The sequence below is a fragment of the Ambystoma mexicanum genome, chromosome 9, assembly GCF_040938575.1.
Source record: "Ambystoma mexicanum isolate Mex_15411 chromosome 9, UKY_AmexF1_1, whole genome shotgun sequence".
NCBI lineage: Eukaryota > Metazoa > Chordata > Amphibia > Caudata > Ambystomatidae > Ambystoma > Ambystoma mexicanum.
In genome coordinates, this window is record NC_090931.1 from 569,280,044 (window position 1) to 569,300,679 (window position 20,636).

Below are 20,636 nucleotides of genomic sequence, written 5' to 3' on the forward strand. Positions count from 1 at the left end.
CAACCTCAACTCTCCACACAATTGTGCCCAGTTCAATTTCAACAAAATCATTCAAGAACAAGTTATGGCCATCATCTTGGCCCTAAACCATCAAACTCCAAAGGAGACACTTACTCTGCCCGTCTGGTGAAACTCGGCGCACACACGTTAGCCCCCATCATCACTGAATGTATCAATGCCTCGTTTGCCCCCAATTCGGTTCCTACTAACATCAAAGCAGCTCGATAATGCCCCTACTCAAAAATCCCACCCTAACATTCCCACCAACTACCGCCCCATCACCACCGCCCCTTTCCTACTACAGATAATAGATCAGGTAGCCTACACCCAAATCCAACACTTCTTGGAGAGTAACCATCTCCTTGGCTCCAGGCAATCAGGCTTTCACCCGAAGCACAACACCGAAACTGCCTTACTGGCCCTCAAAATCCAGATGGACAGTATCCGTGACACTGTAAACCTAAGCATCCTCCTCCTTGACCTTTCAGCCGCCTTTGATTTAGTCGACCATGAAAAACTCTGCCAATCCCTTGGCCAAAACTTCCATTTCTCTCTGGATGCCACTATCTAGATCATATCATTCCTATCAGAACGCACTACCACCCTAAAATCAACGGTTTTTAAGATCCAGTGCCATCATCTCACTCGACATTCCTTGTTACAAAAGCAAAAGAGCAGGAGGCGACAGCGTCTCAGTCGCAGCTCCCTCTACCTGGAACACTCTGCCTGCACATCTCAGAAATGAACGATCTCATGTCATGTTAAAAAAAACAGATAAAAATATATCTTTTTAACAGATTTGATTGATGCCAGCCGTGCACGGTCACTTGAAACTTTACTTGTACCTGTAATTGAATAATATGTTGTAACTAACACCGTGATACCTCTGGGTTTGGGCGTTTAATAAATGTCATAAATAAATAAAGGGAAACACGGGTCTGGGACACGCGCCCACAAAAGAAGATCAACATAATTCAACTTCTTTGTGGCAGTGCCTGACAGGAGAGTGAACCAGGTCCGCCATACTGAACATAGTGTATGAAAAGCCAGGGGAAGAGAATTGTTAAAAAAAACAGGATTCTGGAGGCAGCAGTTAAGGGTGGACACTGGTTGCCTTATTAAGATGACATCAATCAGGACATGATCTGGAGCGGAGCCCACTGGCTCCCACCACCCAGGCTACAGGTTCCAACGGCCTGGGCTGGAATTCCTACACTCACTACACACTAACACTTCGGGCACTCAAGCAACATTCTCACAAGGACATCACTAGTTACTTCCAAGCAAGAAGACACAACATTACACACCTCCTTTTCTTACACATGTGAAACAAAGACCTGCAACCTGGAGGAGGCACAACATAACATACATCCCTTCTAAACCAACACAGAGCAGGCCACATGAACATGACACAAAAACCTTCCACAACAACCAACTTACACTCATACCACACAGACTTACATGCACTCCCATCCAACTACTAAGGGTCCAGAAATACAATCCCAATCCTTCTTAGCCAACTACCTAACAGCAGAACTGCACCAAACATTCCTACGCCCGCAGCCACCAAAAATGAATAAAACACCTTCTCCCCGTAACCGCCACTGATAGGTCTCAGACCTGCCACTGGCCCTTAAATCTAAGCGAAGACCAACAAATCTAAATTCGACACCTTCCACTCACCGCTGCCCTCAGTGAGTCACAGACCTGAATACGTCAGAGTACAAACTGCCTCTCTCCGTGTCTGGCACCCGGCCACTGCACAATGCGAAAACCAAACTAACTTGAAAAAACCAGACTCAAGCAATAAATTACACCACAAAAGAGATCCCAACACACGTAATCAACTCAACTCACAGAAAACATAAGTCTCACAACAGAAACAGATACACAGAGTCTGACAACAAACCTATGCCCAAGTCAGCTGGCCAGCCAGACCAGGTACACTGCTGTGGAGCTCAACTAAGCAAGACATCTCTTTGTCTTCCAAACAAGTCATAGGTTTGCAGCAAAAGATGACTAATTGTTGTCACGCTGCCCATTTGCAGGTGTGAACGCAGTAGGAACAGCGTTACACTCGCTGAGACGCATGGGTCAACAAAAACACACAAAGAATCTTTGTATTTAAACTGGGTCACAACTGAACCCGGGCTGGGCATACGTCTCACAGAAAATCCAGCACAACAACCATTAACTACGCTGCAGCTACCAAGCCCATCAAAACCTTGACATGCCAACTTCCAACAGTAAAATACTCCACTATGACGCTGGTTGAGATGCACGTGACACAGAATCGGAATACACAGAAGTTCTGAGCTTAAGCTACAGACACAAACACAGAATCAGAAAACCATTCCATTGGTGAATGCAAAACTTCAAAAAACGCGTAAGTGAATGCAAACATCCCTGCAGCCCACACTTGCAAAACTCACACTTAAACAAGCAAATGCTCTCTTAAAATTACAAACTGCCTTGTTGAAGAAGGGGTCCCAACCTACACCTGCAATCACTTCATCCAACTGCAATGCAATGCAATGCAGGAGGCATCCCATCCCACACCAGCCAAACTCTACATACATCATCCAAGAGATGTATTCAACAGAGAAATTACCTTACCGTAATGTTCTTTCTATAGATTCTTCTCCCGCAGATTCCTCATCTTGATAGACCTCCCTCTACAGCTGTGCTGCTCGGAAGCCTTTCCACAGGGGGCATAGTGGACCTTGACGCGGTCGCCGATCATCGATCTGTCTTGTGTGGTGGTTGATCGCGGCTACGGAATGAACATCAGGCAACCATCCATATACCACGTCACTACGCCCCATGCCTCATTCCTCCCTAATTTTCTCAGCTCAAACGCTGCATAGGAAAATGGAAGGCTAACCAGCCGTACATTGGCAACTATGCAATAGAAACCAAAGGTTAAAAACATTCCAATTAGAAAACCATCGCTCTTATTTATTTATTTTTTTAATTTGAACAACTGAGATGAGCACCCCATAGCCACTGCCAACGTACTACATGGAATCAGAAGTGAAAAGCCAAAACACTTTCTGAGCGGGAACGGTTGGGCGGGGTGATGAAGAATATGCAGGTTCAGAATCCATAGAAGAACAAGTTACTCTCTTACCTAGTAACGTTCTTTCGATAGGATGGTCCAACAACGTATTCCATATCTATGACAGTAATCACCACAGCTGTGCTGCTTCGGAAATTCTTTCGGCGTCTGCATCCTGCGTCAATGACGTCGATACGCCGTCCCCGAGGACCTCCTCCATCGGCCGACGTCAGCGGATGTTATAAGTAGGACGCACGACGTCCGTAGCCTAAGTTGTAGTTTTTTCCCCAGAACGTGTGGCACCACTCTTCTGCCAGTATGACCACAGAAAGCCTTGCGGAAACGTAAGCTGCAATCGCATAAGAAATTCTGTAGCGGGGTGGGCAGGGAGGGAGCGATATGGAATACGTCGTCGGAATCCCATCAAAAGAACGTTACCAGGTAAGAGAGTAACTTGTTCTTCGAGGGGATTGAGTCCTCCGACGTATTCCATATCTATGACAGACTCGCAAAGCAGTACCAACGTAAGGAGGTGGGAAAAGAATTTATAATATACAAATTTAAAATGCCCAATCAAATTGCAGAGTAAAGGACCGCCTTGCCAAAGGCCAGATCCTGCCCCCGGATAGAATCGAGGGAGTAGTGACGTACAAAGGTATGGACCAAAGCCCAGGTGGCTGCATCACAGATGTTACGAATAGGAACACCCCTCTGCAGGGCAGTAGAGGCAGCCATATTGCCAAGATGATCCATCGAGACAAAGTCTGCTTAGTAACAGCTTGTCCCAAACGCCTTCCAGCGTAACCAATAAAGAGTTGATCGTCCACTCTGACCCGGGACATGCGTGAAATGTAGAAGCTTAAAGCTCTCCCAGGATCCAGCATATGGAGCCTCTCTACTTCCTTACCAGGATGTGGAGGAGGATAAAATGCCCTAAGAATAACCTTCTGGCTTAAATGGAATTCCGACACCACCTTCGGAAGAAAGGAAGGACGAACTCTAAGGACAACCCTGTCCTTATGAAACACAGTGAAGGGTGGCTTAACTGAAAGTGCCTGTAACTCACTCACTCTGCGAGCTGAAGTGACCGCAACTAAAAACACAGTTTTAAGGGTTAACAGTCTCAAAGGACAAGAATGCAAAGGCTCAAAGGGAGCACCCATTAAAAACTTGAGAACAAGGTTCAGATCCCAACCGGGCACCTTGAAAGGTGACAGAGGGAACACATTAGTGAGCCCTTTCAGAAATGGAGAAATTAAAGGGATTTTAAAATAAGAACACTACTCAGACGAGCGCTTAAATATAGACAGTGCCGCGAGGTAACCTTTAACGGTACCCACTTGCAGGCCCTTGTGGGCCAAAGAAAGCAAAAAAGACAGAACGACAGGAATGTCACATGAAAAAGGATCCACATTCTGAACCCTGCACCAGTCGTAGAACTTTCTCCAATGGCAACGGTACAGGGACTTTGTTGCCAGCCGTCTGGCCGAAAGCAACACCTCCATCACCTCTTCAGGGAGGTCCTAATCCTTATACCTCAACCTTTCAGAAGCCAAGCGTGAAGGTTGAGGGATCTGACCTCTGGATGGAGAACCTGACCCCCCTCCCGTGAGAGCAGATCGTCTCGGTAGGGAAGATGACGTGGAGGGCATAAGGACAAGTCGAGAAGGTCCGGGTACCACGTCCTCCTGGCCCATGCCGGAGCAATGAGGATCATCCGGGAACCGAACCTCCGTAACCTCTGCAGCACTTGCGGGATGACGGGGACTGGAGGAAACGTGTACAGCAGTGGGAATGACCACTCCACCACGAACGCGTCTCCTAAGGCTCCTCTTGGAGGAAATTCCCACGAGCAGAACCTTTCGCACTTCCGGTTGACACTGGAGGCGAAGAGATCCACTTGAGGGGTCCCCCAAAGGGCGAAGATTTCCAGGAGAATCTCCTGAGCCAGCTCCCACTCGAGAGTGATCGTGCTCTGCCTGCTCAGAGCATCCGCTGTCTCGTTTTCGTCTCCGGCCACATGAACTGCCGAGATCGAAATTTCCTGTGGATGGCCCAGAACCAGAGCTGCATCGCCTCCCTGCACAGAGGAAGTGACCCTGCCCCCCCCCTTTTTGTTGAGTTAGGGCATGGCCACCGTGTTGTCCGTCAGAATCAGGACATTCTTTCCTCGCACAGTCGGCAGAAAAGCCTTCAGGGCAAGCCTGACGGCCCTCAGCTCCAACAGATTGATATGGAGTCTGGACTCCGACGGAGACCAACAACTGCTAACTGTCAACTCGTTGGCATGCGCTCCCCATCCCGTGAGGGATGCGTCCATCACGATTCATCACCCCCGGCCAGGGTAGCCAAAATGGAGCCCCCTTCATCAGATTGTCTTCGACGGCCCACCACAGAAGATCCTGGGCGACCGAGGGCGACACCTGAACGGGGTCTGACATCCTGCCGGAGGACTGAGACCACTGGAGCTTGAGAGCCCATTGCAGAGATCTCATCCGCAACCTGGCCTCTGGCACCAGAAGAATGCAGGATGGCATGAGGCCGAGCAACCTCAAGAACTCGAACGCTGGGAGACTCTGGGCATGTTGAAACTTGTGCACCATCTGCTGAATGTGGTGAGCCCTCACCTGGGGAGGAAAACACTGCCCCAAGGACATGTCAGGCACTCCTCTGATGTACTGGAGCCACTGAGTTGGCGTCAAGTGGGACTTCTTTAAGTTGAGGGAGAAGCCCAGCTTGTGAAGGGAGTGGCAAGTGACGGACAGATGATCCAGGAATTGCTCGGGAGTGCGCGCCCTGATCAACCAATCGTCCAGGTAGGGGTAGATGTGAATCCCCCCTTTCCTGAGATACGCTGCCACCACCACCATGAGCTTGGTGAAAACGCTCGGGGCGGAGGTCAATCTGAACGGAAACGAAACTGAAAGTGCGAGTCGCCAACCGCAGGTACTTCTTGTGCTTGGGATGGATAGGCACATGAAAATAAGCGTCCTTGAGGTCAAGAGACACCAACTGTTATGGGCCGGCGTTCACCTCATCCTGTGCGGAAGCCCCTGCCACCTGCATCCTTAGCAGCTCGGCTCCTTAGAGCAGTCGGTTTCCCAAGTACAGCTATTAGGAAGGTCAGGAGGGTTGTTGCGCTCCCCAAAGGGATACTGCATAATGCTGCTCCATTCTATACACAGTGGCAGCTACCGTGGAAGTTAGCAATACGAAACTACACTTCCTCAGAAATCCTAACTTCGTGCTGTAGTTCGGCTGTGGAGCCTCGCCTTGGCTTGCCCCGCCTCCTTTACTGATGTATTCCGCGGTTGCAACCAGGACGCTGCTTCTGTTTAAAGTTACACCCGGCTACTAGAAGTTCCTCCTTCAAGTGCCAACTCCTTAATTCATTACGTTATCGACCCAGATTTGTTTACTGGACTTCGCTATTGGATTTCCCTGGCTTGTACCTGTCTGCCCGTGTACCGGACCTTTGCTGATCTTCCTGGAACCCGCTCTAACGTTTTGCCATTGTTCCTGTATGTACCTGTACCGAACCCCTGCTTGCTTCCACGGACTCCGTAAGATAAGGTTCTGTCTTTGTCCTTGCCTGCACGTGTAACAGACCCTTGTTTGCTCCCGGACTGCTTTTCTAGACGTTTTTGCCATGGTTGCTGCCCGCTAGTGTGCCAGACCTTGCCTGCATTCGAACTACCCTTCCTCCCTGAACTACCATTCCGTCTGGTTGTTGCTTTCATTCTACAATTGCCATCGTATTACCACCAGTGGTAAGACTATTCTGCTTTCGTGAACTGAACATTGGATTGAACTTTGTTTTGCTTGTGCACTTAAGGACGCTCTGCAGCTGTGCACCATCCCGAAACCAGTGCAACCCTCGTGCTGCTCGGGTATTAGTATCCTACTAACCTTCCCCCTTTTTCTTATTTTATCCCTGCTGTTGTGTTCTGATTTCCTCCAATCTTTCAGTCCTTCTCAACTGGTGATTTCCTATGTTGTGCCTTACTTTCCATACAACGGGGGGAAACGCTCAGCCTGGTCCGTGGCGGGGCGTTCTCCCCGCTCTTTTGGGTGATCGGTCCACTTGCCTGGTTATTAGACAGCAAGAGGTCATATCATTTAGAAGGTCTTATTCCCTCACAGAGAGGAGGCTTGGGTGGAGGTTCCACCCAAAGCTCTTCAAGCAACTTCCCGGCTTTACAGTTCTATTCTCCGTTTTCACGCACTCTCCTCACCGGTGAGTAACACCAACCAGTCCTGAAGTTGAAGTTGAAGGGTCTGGAGGACTTGAGAGAGAGAGAGTAACCATCTTGAACTTGTCCTTCCTGAGGAGTCCATGATGGGTCTCAATCCCCCGTCTTTCTTTGAAATAAAAAAATAAGGGGAATACCATCCCTTGTTCCTCTCTGCTACAGGCACCAGCTCTATGGCGCCTTTCTCCAGCAGGGATTGAATTTCCTGCGCAAGGAGCGGACCCAGACTCTTCAAAGAGAGATTCCCCTGGTGGATTGCCGTGAGGCCTCTGCCGGAAAGGAAGACAGTAGCCTTGGGCTATTTTCTCCAGAACCCACACATCTGAAGTAATGGCACGCCATTCTACAAGATGCTGCGCCAGCCTTCCCCCAACCGGCGAAGCATGGGTCTCATGACTGAGCAGAAGCGGCTGCGGCGTTGCCTGAGGGCAACGCAGAAGCGGCTGCGGCGTTGCCGGAGGACAAAGAGGCAACTGCTCGCGTGGCCTTGGCACCTCGAGTACCTTGTTTTCCACCTCTGGCACTCCTACGGTTGACCCTTTGACTTGCAGCCCCTCTCGCTTTACTAAAGGATGAGTAATAACGAAAGGAACCTCCCCTCCATTGCTGTCCCCTAGGACGAAAAGGCAGAGGTTGGCGGACTGCAGCGCCCAATGACTTTGCTGCAGCTTTGGAGGTCTGCAACCTCTCAAGGCTCTCATCAGCCTTGCTGCCAAAAAGATGTTCGCCATCAAAGGGCATGTTGAGGAGCCTGGCTTGCACATCAGGAGCAAACCCCCGACTTCCTCAACCACGCAAACCTGCGTATTACAGTGCTCGCTGCCATGGACCCGCTGACACAGTCTGCCATGTCCAAACCAGACTGAACGGGCTCACACATGGCATCCTTGCCATCCTGAATAATAGCAAGAAAACCATCCCGTTCGTCCCCTTCGGGAATATGTTCAGCCGCTAAGGAAATTCAGTTCCACAGAGTGTGCGTGAAACGTGACAAGGCACATACGGAGTTGGCCGCCTGAAGAGCCATACCCCCGCTGAAGAAAACACTTTCTTCGCCCAGCCATCAACACGCTCGTCGTCCCTATCAGGAGGGATGGTAGGATACGACGCCTGCTTTGCCGGGGCCGTAGCCGCCTGCACCACCAAACTCTCTGGAGTGGGGTGCGTGGTCAAGTAGCAGGGGTCACTAATGGCTGGGCGGTATTTTCGCGGCAAAGACTTGCCCACTGCCGGGAGACACTCCGGAGCAGTCCAATCCGCTGCCACCATTCTTTGCAGAGCCATATGGAATGGCAGTGGGTGGACCTTGGTCGAGGATATCCGTTAGGGAATCCTGCACAAAATCAACTGGGGGCGCCGACCACCACAAGTAGTCAGTGACCCTCGACATAGGGCGCCAGTACGATGACTCGGCATGGGTGCCAGGCTCAGGCCTGCAGAACTCCACCTCCAGAGAGGTGTCCAGACCACTGGTGTCATGCAATGACTGATGCAGGTCCTCAATCTGGCTATGACCAGAAAGAATCTCATCTGGTGCCGTGTCAGGAACCAACCCATCTTCAGAACCCTCTTCCACCTCGGAAATATACGCCATAGACTGGAAAGTGGGCATTGAATAAGGGAGAAAGACATGTTTTGCCTTGGCCAGAGACTTTCTAGGGGGTCCCCCCGTGCCACGGGGTACCTCCGACACCACGGCCTCGAAAGGCATCGAGGGCGTCGACGGAATCGGCGTCGACCGTTGCGCCGACAGCATCGACACAGGCCTTGAGGGCGGAGCCCCGAGCGTGTCCTTCGACAGCCTGGGCGCCGATGACTTCCTCGGAGGTGGAACCTCGAGAGAGTCCGTCGATGACCTCGGCGTCAATGTCTTCTTCGAAGACTTCACAGGTGCACACGGTCACAAGGGCGTCGAGGACTGGGACCTGGAACGGGCATGATTAGAACGATTCCCCTTGTCCGAGCGGGACCTCTCCCGCAAATCATGCCGACCACCCGAGCCCGAAGGCGTACGAGTGGTGTCTCTAGTACGATCACGACCGACCCCTCTCAGAGGCGTGGATGGACCGGAGTCCAAGAATCGCCAACATTTTCTTCCCGTAGGAAATTCAATGTGATACAAAAATGATTGGCTTTCAGAGCAAAGGGCATTTACATTGATTTTGACTTGAGATATGAAGAGAGAATCTTTTTTTGTTTGCCAAGCAGAAAGCTTTAACAATTGGCTCAAGAGTGAAGAACCTTTTTGAACTGAATTGGTCACTTTGCCAAGCGAAAGACGTATTGGAACTGTTTATTCTACCCAGTGTGGAACTTAGCTAGTGAAAGGAACTTTCCTAAACGTGACTGTTGGTTTGAAACATACTTAAGTGATCCAGGTGAAACGGATCAAACCCTGATCATAAGGATTCCTGTTTATAACTTTTGCGTTTGAATTTACATGTTATTTTGTGAAGTTTAAATCGCAAAGTGATTCCTGTATGTTTTTGTTATGTCTATTAGTGTGAGGGACAGTTATATTTGGATGATAGGTCATTTCCCTTTAGCCTTGGTTTGTTAGGTAGGGAAATCCTTGTTAGGCTAGGGAAAGATAGGTGCTCATCTCACCCTTGATTATTTAAATAAAATGGTGACTTGTGATAAATTTCCATCTAGGTGTCCGCCTCGCATTTGTGACCCTTCACGGATTACAGGCTATGCATCCCACAAGAAAAATGCCTAAGGCAATAATGAAGCACTGTGGAATGCAAAGGAACATATACAATAAGGACGGCCACAAACAAAGAATCTAGATGGAGTTCTCAGATCATACTGGTCTGTGGCAAAGGATCTTGCAGTGGAAGGTAGCCTACTGTGATGAATCCAGGTAATGTGTTCCATTCCCCCATGGCCTGGCATGAAAGGTACCATAAACAAATGTGGTGTGCGTGTCGGTTAAGAACCTTTTTGAGTCGCAGTACACACAACACCTACTCTCGAGGGCTTAGGCACAGACATTTTAAAGATAGTTTTCTAAGACAAAACCTCATCCCACCATGTTCCATCAAGCATGTGGAGCATGTGGTAAAACGGAACAGAGAACACGGGGCGCTGTGCAACCTATGTATGGAAACCCAAGGTCAAGTCTGATGTCGAGGCGTACCATGTTGAGGAATCCAGATGCTAAAGTGATACCAATGGGTTAAAGTTTTCAGTAATTTAGCTGGACTATATCCAAGATGAGGAATTTGTAGAAAGACACTATCCATTAAAACTATCCTTTCCAACAAGACACGAGGGGTCATATGTGCAGCGCAACAGCATGAAGTAGTGCTGCATTCTGCAGAGATGATATACCTGGGAGAGCCAGGGTTCTCTCAGTCAGGGGCACTGGAGGACCTCTCAAAGTTTGAAGCATTCTCTGGACTCAACATAAACTAAGAGAAATCCAAGGCTCTTAATATTACTGTGGAGTTACAGGTGTGCATGAGAATGCAGTTGGAATCCTCGATTTTTTGGGTGAAGGATGAAGTAGAGTATCTGGGGGTAAAGATAACCTCGAGCTACGAAGATTTATACAAGGCCAATATTCCAGAATTACGGAAATAGAAGAAGTTCTTAACTGGTGGGACATGCAGGAGCTATCATGGGTTGCCAGAATTGTAGCAATCGAAAGTACCTGGGTATCTAGATTGTTTTATTTATTTAGAGCTTTCACTGTTATCATCCCAGCTGCGATGCTTAGAAGACTACAAGGAAGATATTTACCTTTACCTGGCACAAGCAAAAAGCCTCTAATACTATGCTCCTAACTAAGGCAGCCACCTTAATTGTGGGATTGGGTGTTCCAGACAAGGGGAGATACTTTATGACAGTACAAATTGCACCTATAATGGAATTGACTTTGGATGTGGGATGCAAGGGTTGGAAAGACATGAAACAGGGAGCGACGTCCATTCCGTTATTTAAGCTACCCTTTGTAGGGGAGTATGCAATAGAGAGGGATGCCTATTAGCTTCCACAAGGTGCGCATTATTGGTGCAAGGGACTGAAGCAATTTGGCATTACGCAAGGAGTAGGGTCCTGTGATAAATATGATGATATCATCACTCTTTTCCTGGAATAGCCTCTTCCCATGTAGCCGGGGGACGGCAGCAGCTACCCGATCCTGACCCTGTGGGCGGCTCTACGCGGGAGGATGAAATCCTCAGGTGGATGACACAACATCATTGGAGGTGGTAACATAGCCACCCCCCTTTCCTTTCAGGAATGTTCCTTCCCTTCCGGAGCCCTGATGGCCTACTGTGACACTGTTACCAAACCACTTCCCAGACCTACTTCAGGCATTCCCCAATATGTTCCAATAAGTAAGGCACCAGCAACTGAGAGTATGAAGAGGCAGGGAGCAGTAGTGTTGAATCTCAATTGTATGTCCGCATGGGGTGAAGTAATGAAGATATCCAAGACCGGCAAACCAACGCAGCAGTCTAGTTTTTGGTAGCAAATCGTCCAGTCTGGAAGTTTAAATCCCCACCCGCCGAAGGCAAGGAAGAAGGATGCGTGCGAGCAATGTTTCTTCGTGGCTGTGGATGGGTACTTGGAGCACGGTGTGGACAGATGAACGGCGTCAGCCAGAGCAGCAGCAGCATAGACTGGAAACTGTTGTCCGAAAGCTCTAGGTTGGTGGACAAATAAAATGAGACAGCGAAGACGGGTGGTCATTACTGGCGAGGAAGAAAACCAGGGAAGGGAGCTGTGACTGAGGCGCTGCAGTCCTGCGCCATCAGTGATACGCCAAGTGATATTTGAATAAATAAATGTTTATAAACATTTATAGCCAATACTATGAGCTCTGTCTGTTGGCGTCTCATTCCTGGCTCCTCACAGTCCACTCTCTCTGATAACAGATAACCCATAATTTACACGTGGTATGTCTGAAAGAAATGCTTCGAAGCTTGGGAAAGGAATAGATCACTTATACTAGGTGACCTACATAAGGGGGGGACCCTTGTTGTTCCTGGAATGTAAGGAGAGGTTCAATAGGGGAGGAGGAAGGTTTCAGATATGCTCAATTGCGACACTGGACATCACATAAAACAGTGATTTCAGCTGGTAATAGAAACCTGGGAGGGCTAGAACTTCCAAAAAGGGAGCCCCTGATGGGAGGAAAAATCGCCAACTAATACATTTTTAGATCAGGTGACCCTAGAGGATATGCTGCCATACATGGAGAGATGGGAGGAAAAGCAGGAGGTAGAACTACCCATAGAGGCATGCGAAAACATATAGGAAAGGGCACATATCTCATCCAAATCGTAAGCAATTAAGGAAATGATTTATAAAATATGCTACCAATGGTACCTTACACCTGTCACAGGTTTCCCCCCTTCTCACCTGTCTATGTTTTTTACTGGAGTTCTTTGTAGGAGTCTTCTTGCGCACAGTTCGGGTTTTGTATAACCCAGTGCGAACGTCTTCGGGTTCCAGCGTGCGTTCAGCGTTCGACTCCTGGAACGTTCAGAATGATGAAGAGTGTACTCGGAGACGTGTACACGGGGTCCGGGATACAGGAAGTATAAGAGGAAGGAATGAATGAGGAAGGGAAAAAATAGGGGCCAGGAACCAGGAATCAATGAAGTCAGTGAGAGTGAACTACGGCAGCACACGGGGCCACGGGGGCATGGCTTATTTATAGAACGTGCTTCGTCTGACGCAGAAGCTGGTAAACAACGTTCCGTGTTTGACGGCCATGTTGGGAGTGCTGCAGAGTGCAAGCCCCGATGTGTCAGGGACCAGGAAGTCCAGAAGGGACACATCCGATGGTTCATGACAACACCACTATTAACAGAATACAACCAGGTGCTGGAAAGATTGTGGGGCTGTAGGGGACATGGGACACATTGTGGGTCTGTACTGGAAAGACAATTTAGGGCCATAAAAGTTGTCATGATTTACAACTCTAGTGTGGTCACTGAAGACAGAAGTGTGTGGAGAGAGGGGGGGGCGGTTCAGGGGAAAGAAAGAAATAAAGAAATAAAGAAAGAAAGAAAGAAAGAAAGAAAGAAAGAAAGAAAGAAAGAAAGAAAGAAAGAAAGAAAGAAAGAAAGAAAGAAAGAAAGAAAGAAAGAAAGAAAGAAAGAAAGAAAGAGGAGAGGGAGGGGAAGGAGAGTGCGAGAGCTAGAGAGTGAGAGAGCTAGAGAGTGAGAGAGAGAAAGAGAGAGACAGAGAGAGAAGCAATGCTCCAATCACCCCAGTCCCATTTTTGCTTCATCTTATCCATTTCACCACAAAGTTCTTTTGTGAAACTAAAAGGGGAAATTACGCATTACCCACTTTTTTACATTAGCTATAAGAATGAATGTATTCAACTGATGCACATGCTTTACTCGAGCGAATCAATGTAGTTCACATGAAAGTGTAACTTCCAAGTGAATAACAAACCATGAAAAACATATTTAAAATGTAAAAGCAGTAGTAAGCTGCACTTTTAAAAAGAAAATGCCATTTTAAAAAAAGTCACAAAACCACCAATTTAGAAAGAGAAAGGTTGTAGTGGTCTAGGTACCTACCTTGCTCATGGCCGTCAGAGCCGGATCACATGCAGCATCTAGGTCCTGCACCAAGAGCTGAATGCTGTTTGAGATCACACTGCAAGATCAAGCAGAGATGACAGTTCAGGAAATTACAGAGAATGAACATTTTCTGCAATGGATAGGACAATCATACTCATCATTGTTAAGAATCAACAAATCGATTAAACCTGTAGTCTAACATTACTGAGTGAGCTTGTAAAACCGCAATAAATGCGACACCAGGGAAGGTCCAGAGAGTCTCAAAGACTGTAGTGCTCATGTTCCCTGCTACCGAAGCAGGTACACACCTTAGTCTAAGCTCAAGGAAGGGAGTTGACAAGAACACCTGATCACTTTTTGGTAGTGAGACTGCACTCGGGTTGTACTCAACAGAAGGTAGACTGATGGGTGGACTCAGATTAAAAATGAGCACATACATGTAACCTAAATACATTGGGTTTTAGCAGGCGGTTATACAAATACTATCTTTAATTCAAAGGAAAATACAGCGAATTATGGATAACAAAAGGCAATGGAACAGAAAATATCACACTGCACGCCCGCATCCCACTCAAACGATATCATCGAACATTCCCTTGTGCTGAACCCTTCAGTCAATTAGAAGTCTCAGAATACTCTACACCAAGCCGATTAGGGCAGTGCCAGTTCAGTTGTAAATACTGCCACAGAGAGCCAGCGTGGTATCACACACCAAGGCAGACTGAGCTTGTAAGTCCAGAGGGTAAGAGTCTACACAGAGAGAATGCCAACAGAAAAAAGAATCATTTATTTACATATGCTCAGGGGGCCTTTTACAGCACATTGTGGTGATGCTGTAGTACTTTGGAAGTCCAAAACAATGTGTTAAAAAAAACAGAAGGGTCGCTCATGGGCTGTGCAGAAGACTGCAAATGTCTTCTCAGAACATAAACCATTTTCATGTGGTAGAATAAAAAAGCTCAAAGGAAATAGGGTGCATTGTGGCCCATCAGTCACAAAGAGGGCTGTAATGCACAAGATGGCTTCTAGTCATGCTGGGAAGGCAGCATGAGCTACTTAGCATCAACGTTTTCCCTGCTGGCCAGTGTTAAGACAAATGGGCATACTCCTGCCTAGAAATAAAGTCCAATGAATATATGTCTCTCAAGACAGTGTGTTCTAGAGTACCTTTCCCTAGAAAGAGACGCGTAGTCCCAAACAATGTCCGAGAGTGGAAGTTCCACAAGGTGGCTCTTTAAACAGATGGGGAAGTTCAGAGAATCACGGATCTCAACATGGGTCCTGAATAACCACACTAAAAAGGAGTGGCACGAGGCAACACTTTTTAATTAAGTATCTACTGTGCCAAAGTCCCCAAGTTTACTGTAGCGACATCTAGTGAGTTGACCAAAGGATACAGGTACCTCCCTGAGCTAGTGGATGATGGCCCTGGGGGTGGCACGGGGCGGACCCCTGGTCAACCCCACTTAGCGCCCATTACTAGGCATGAGAAAGTCACATCAACCAAAGATACAACTGGATGAATAAAGGCATGGAAAAAGGACCCTCGACCTTATGCGGCGAAGTACACACTCTCCCAAAACCAGCCACAGGGAAATGTAGTGTCCAACATCCTCAGAAATTGACAACTTGGAAGCACTTGCAACACTCACCAGTGGCCCCTCTGCATGTGCAGTTCTGCTGCAGTCAGCATAAAATAAAGGAACATGTGAGAACTGAGACAAACAAGGAATTCAAGATGGCCTACAGGCTCCTTTAAAGCTGCTGTCCACCTTCTGAGCGGATCTCATTCTAGGACATATGCCATGCCTTAGTGAGAGAAGCAATTCCACAGTAACCAATCACATTCCTGCAGTAGAACAAATTACTTACCTCTGGTAACATAGTTCCTGATGGATGTCCCCCCCCCCATGCTTTTTACAGAAATTCTTCAGCAAAAAAACCTAGAGTGTCCAACATGTACTGTAATTTGTTGTGGACGCCCTGGGATTTAATATTGAATTTTGTGATGTTGACAATTCATTGAAATGAAATAATGACACAATGCCTGTAACTACACCAAAAACACACTGTTTTTTTGCTGAAGAATTTGTGTAAAAAGCATGGGCATGTGGCCCGAGGAATGATGCTGTCCGAAATGCACAGACCTATTGCTGCCCATTGCTCATAATTAAGTACCTAGGAATGGTAATATTGCTGAGAATAAATATCAGTGATGCCTAACAAATGAGACTAGTTATCCCTATTTCTTGATAAACCAAGCAACTTGAACGAAGAACAAGGAGAACCAAAACCAGTACAGATTATAATTGTGTTTTAAGAGAAATTAACCCTTTTAGGATATTACGGTGTGCGGCCCACACCGACGGCTTATTAGCCTAGTTCTCTTTTTTTTAGTGATATCATCGGCCTTTTCGAGGTTATAGTTAGTCAACCCATTTGATCGAGGAGAACTGCATTTCCTCCACGTTGTCAATCGGGTATGGCTTAAATGTCTGTCTGACTGAATAGCGTTTCTCATATCTGCAGTACATCATCAATGGCGAGGAAGGGCCCAGGAGTGATGTGCGTCTCTTGTTTCTTTGTCTTCGGGCTGAGAGTTGGGTGGGGGTCACGAGGGCCACAAGTGGGTCTCGCGCTTCACCCTTGTCAAACTCTACAACACCATTGCACTAGCTGCCGGAACTCTAGCCCCACTAAAAAAGCGCAAAGCCAAGCAAGCTCTAAAGAAGAACACCTCGTTCACCCCTGAGCTCCTTGCTTCCCACACCAAGAAACGTGCTGCAGAAACGGCGTGGACAAAAGACCCCTACCCAGATTCCAAAGCCCAGTATACCTCCCTTGCCAAAGATTTCAAAAGAGTTATTCACACCACCAAAGCCAGCAGCTACAATGCCGGAATAAACAACCCACAATCCAATATCTGCAAACTCTTCCCAATCTTACGTGTACTTGAGTCGCCAGCCCCCCAGATCCCCCAAAAACCTCATCATCGATGACACCTGGTGTTCCAAGGTACAAGAAGCCCTCACGGGAAAATCACCTCACTCTAGATGAAAATCTGTGCCAAGCAACTGGCCATCTTCTCCAAACCACCACCAGCCACCTCCATGCCCCTCACACCTCCTACCAGCCAACCCATTACCCAATTTGACTTACGCCTGGCATCAGAACCTGAAGTGGCATATAGCATCAAAGGCCTCAAGCCCTCCCGATGCAAAGGAGATGCCTGTCCAGCCCCTTTCATCAAAGACTGCAACACTGATAAAACTGAGAGCCTATTTGTAGGCTCTCACAACACCCTCCACAACATAGATCCAGCCTGCAAGCATTCAACATTGACGGCAACTGGATCCAAACATCCTCTGCAGCCAAAACCCTGGGCATCGACCTGGACGCCACCCTTGACCTCTCTCGCCAGGTCAACGCCATTGCCTCCTCTGCTCCCTACACCACAAATCTATTGAATGCCAGCAAACCATTCCTCCCCACAACCTACCGCCTCACCGTAGCTAAACTGGATTACTGCAACGGCCTCTTTGCGGGAACCTCTGAATGTAACTTGTGTAAGCTGCAAACCATCCAGAACAATGCTCTCCAAGCAGCCCTAGACTTGTCCAAGCACACTCATGTCACAAAGGCCAGGAAAGATGCCCACTGGCTCCCGATCCATGAACGGATTATATTCAAGACCGTCTCCATCTGACGCAGGTGCACCACAAACACTTCCCCGCCCTACCTTTCATGATTGGTGGAAAAATACACCTCCCCCCTCGCCCTCTAAGATCCACGATCAGCCATCACCTGAACTTTCTCGTCATGGCAGCAAAGCTCTGGAACAATTTCCCCATCACCCCTGAGAAAGGAACCTTCCTACTGGACATTCAGAAAAAAACTAAAAACTTGGCTCTTCGCCTAAAGCTCCCTGAGATAAGACAATAAGACAATCGGATACCTGTCTCTGCTTTCCCCCCCCCCCCGTTACTCTCTGCATGTAAAGCTCCCTGCACCAAGACTTTAATACATTGTGATACCCCTCAGTTTATCGCGTGTGTTTCTTGGATTTTCCATATTTTGTATTTCTTGCCCCCTAATGTAACCAAGCGCCTAGATACCCAACGGTTCAGTGCACTACAACAAATGCAAAAATAAATACAAAATAAATTATTATTTCCATTGTGCGAGTACTACACCTCCAGCTGCCCCTGTCCCATGTAAGAAGTTACTGTCCAGCTATACAGCAACGTAATATATCCAAATAACTACACACAAACAGAGAATAGGAAGATATCTGTTAACTTCTTAGGCTATGAGCTTTAAGAATCAGGTAGGGGGGCTGGGTCTTGCAAAGCCCCTCAAACTGCACAGCATACTCTAGGTAGTGGAAAATAACGTTTTGCCATCCAAGAGAAATCTAAGCTTTGCAGGATAGATCATGGAGATGACAATTTCTTTACTGTGCAGGGTTGTCATCACATTTTAAAACTGCTTTCAGGTACTATCGACCCTAGGCAGGGCCAGCCCTGCACATGGGCATTCTGTGCTATCGCCGAGGGACAAACACTTGTGGGGGACCGCAAACACTAGCTGCCTCGTATATACACCGCAAGTGAAAAAGTTTAAGTTATAAAGGGGCTACTCTATCCCTCCCATAAGGCTATTTTTCTGTGTGTCCCAACAAGACTGCCAACTCAGCTCTCAATCCCTGCTGATGCCCTGCAGTGTGATCTCACAAATACTCAACTTTTTAGCACTCTATTATGCTGGAGCACTTAATGTGGAAGCTATTTACAAGTGATGCTCATTTTATTGTAATGGACAACGCATTCTCAACGTTTAGGCTATAAGAACTGAAAATGGGTCATTTTATCAGAAAGCACATGCTAGCTGCATACATCTATTCCTTATTCCAAGACACTTTAAATACATGACAATGAAATGTTAAATTATCTCTCTTGCTTTCATGTGTGCTTATGACGAACCACAAGCGTTTATTTTTTCTGTAGAATGTCACATTTCCCTCACATCAAATTTGAAGAATACCTTTGTCAGATCCTGAAAAACAACCAGGTTACTTTTTCACACTTTATCGTTTGTTGCGATTCTAAGTCTTACAAGTACATATACAAAACCCACAGGATATTTTTGTTTATCCCATTCTGAATTGCATCCTGGTATTAGCAGTCTTCCTTTCAAGATGGGGGAAAATAATACTACACTTGTAATCTTTTTGCTTAACATATTTATCTATGGATATATACATTTGTCTGAGTGGTTTGTTACGTTTTTTTTTCACTTTTCAAGTCATCTCTATAAAACACACTATTAAAAATCAAACCTGGAGGTGGGGAGAAGCGGAAGAGGGCAAGAAGGTTATGATTTGCCAGGTAAAGGGATAGTCAAAGAGGCTGCTGGACTGGAGAGGTATTCGTCCCCTGCTGACTTTTTAAGAATAAGGATCCTGCTAAATTAATTAATTACTCACACTGCCTCGAGAACAGGGACAACCCAGGCACTGGCTTTGGAGGGCTTACGCTTTGAGGTGGTTCCATGCAGTAGGCAACACTCTGCTGTGATGCTCAGCCCGGGGCTCCTATGGGAAAGAGCTGCTACTGTGAATTTTCTCACCGGGGAAAGCAGACGATTTACATTTAAACAATCATCTCTCATATATATATATATATATATACATATAAAAAGTCCCAAGGATACTTAAATCTGTGCCCATCAAGACGCTTCCTATTGCTACTACGCATTAACCATCTCCCACTGTTAACGGTGATTGGCCCTGAACGAGCAATACCTAAAGCTGAACGTTTTTGCCGGATCTGAAAAACAGTGCTTCACTTGAAACTGCCAGACATGTTCTTATGTTATGGCCAAAGTTTGGATTATCATATATTAAGCATTACGCCAACTATGTCCACGATCTGAACTTCATTAAGGAAGATGAGTTTTGGCATATGTGCATAAACAACCTGAATGCTAGTCTCCATCTAGCACTATACAGAGGATGGTAAATTGTCGTCAAAAGATTGAGTGACAGCAACCTATTAATCCTATAAGGCTTATGAACCGATGTTCTGATCAGAAATTTCTCATCTGGGGGGTAGAGCCCTGCCTTCATCTATTCAGTTAAAGCAGTAAAAGATATTAACAAGAGTCGAATGTACGTATTGTATCTTTATCTTTTGTATGATTGTGGATATGTATTCATTTATTTATATGGAACAAGAAATAAGTTCTTTTATGAGTTTATTCAGATGATTATATTTTAAGATGATGAATTTAGATATTAAGGAATGATTAATTGTATATATGTGTTGAATTATGTGTAAAGTTTTTGTTTATAAAACTATATCCCATTAAAATAAATAAATAAAAAATTAACATGGTGGCAGCAGCAGCAGCAAACATACAAAAGCCTACACAGGTGATATAAATATACCCCAATGATGAAGCCAAAGGCATAACTGCTGGGCTTAGCTTTTAGATGGCCAACGCCTCCATGATCAGCATCACTTTGCGAAACTAAGTAGCCTCTGAATTGGGATGAAAGATGTATAGAATCTGCCAAAGGAAGGCAAAATAGCTATTCCGCCTCCAGGGCTAGAGCGAAGGGGAGGAAATTGCCCCACTCACAACAAGCTTTCAAAACAGTTATCCAGCCCCCACAAAATGTTGAGGCTGGCTCTCCCCCCTGCTCAAGAGTTCCACAGTAAAACGACTCTGCTTCGTGTGCACTTAAAGGAAATTCTGCAATGTAGGTACTTT

General features: G+C 46.8%; 1 protein-coding gene across 1 annotated transcript in view; it reads right to left on the reverse strand.

The window, feature by feature from the left end:
• VPS53 (VPS53 subunit of GARP complex) overlaps nt 1-20,636 on the reverse strand; it is a 1,349,775-nt gene that overhangs the window by 323,206 nt on the left and 1,005,933 nt on the right. The window contains exon 17 of the mRNA XM_069615168.1: nt 13,860-13,938. Coding sequence (XP_069471269.1) covers nt 13,860-13,938 — 79 coding nt within the window. The remainder of the gene's footprint in view (nt 1-13,859; nt 13,939-20,636) is intronic.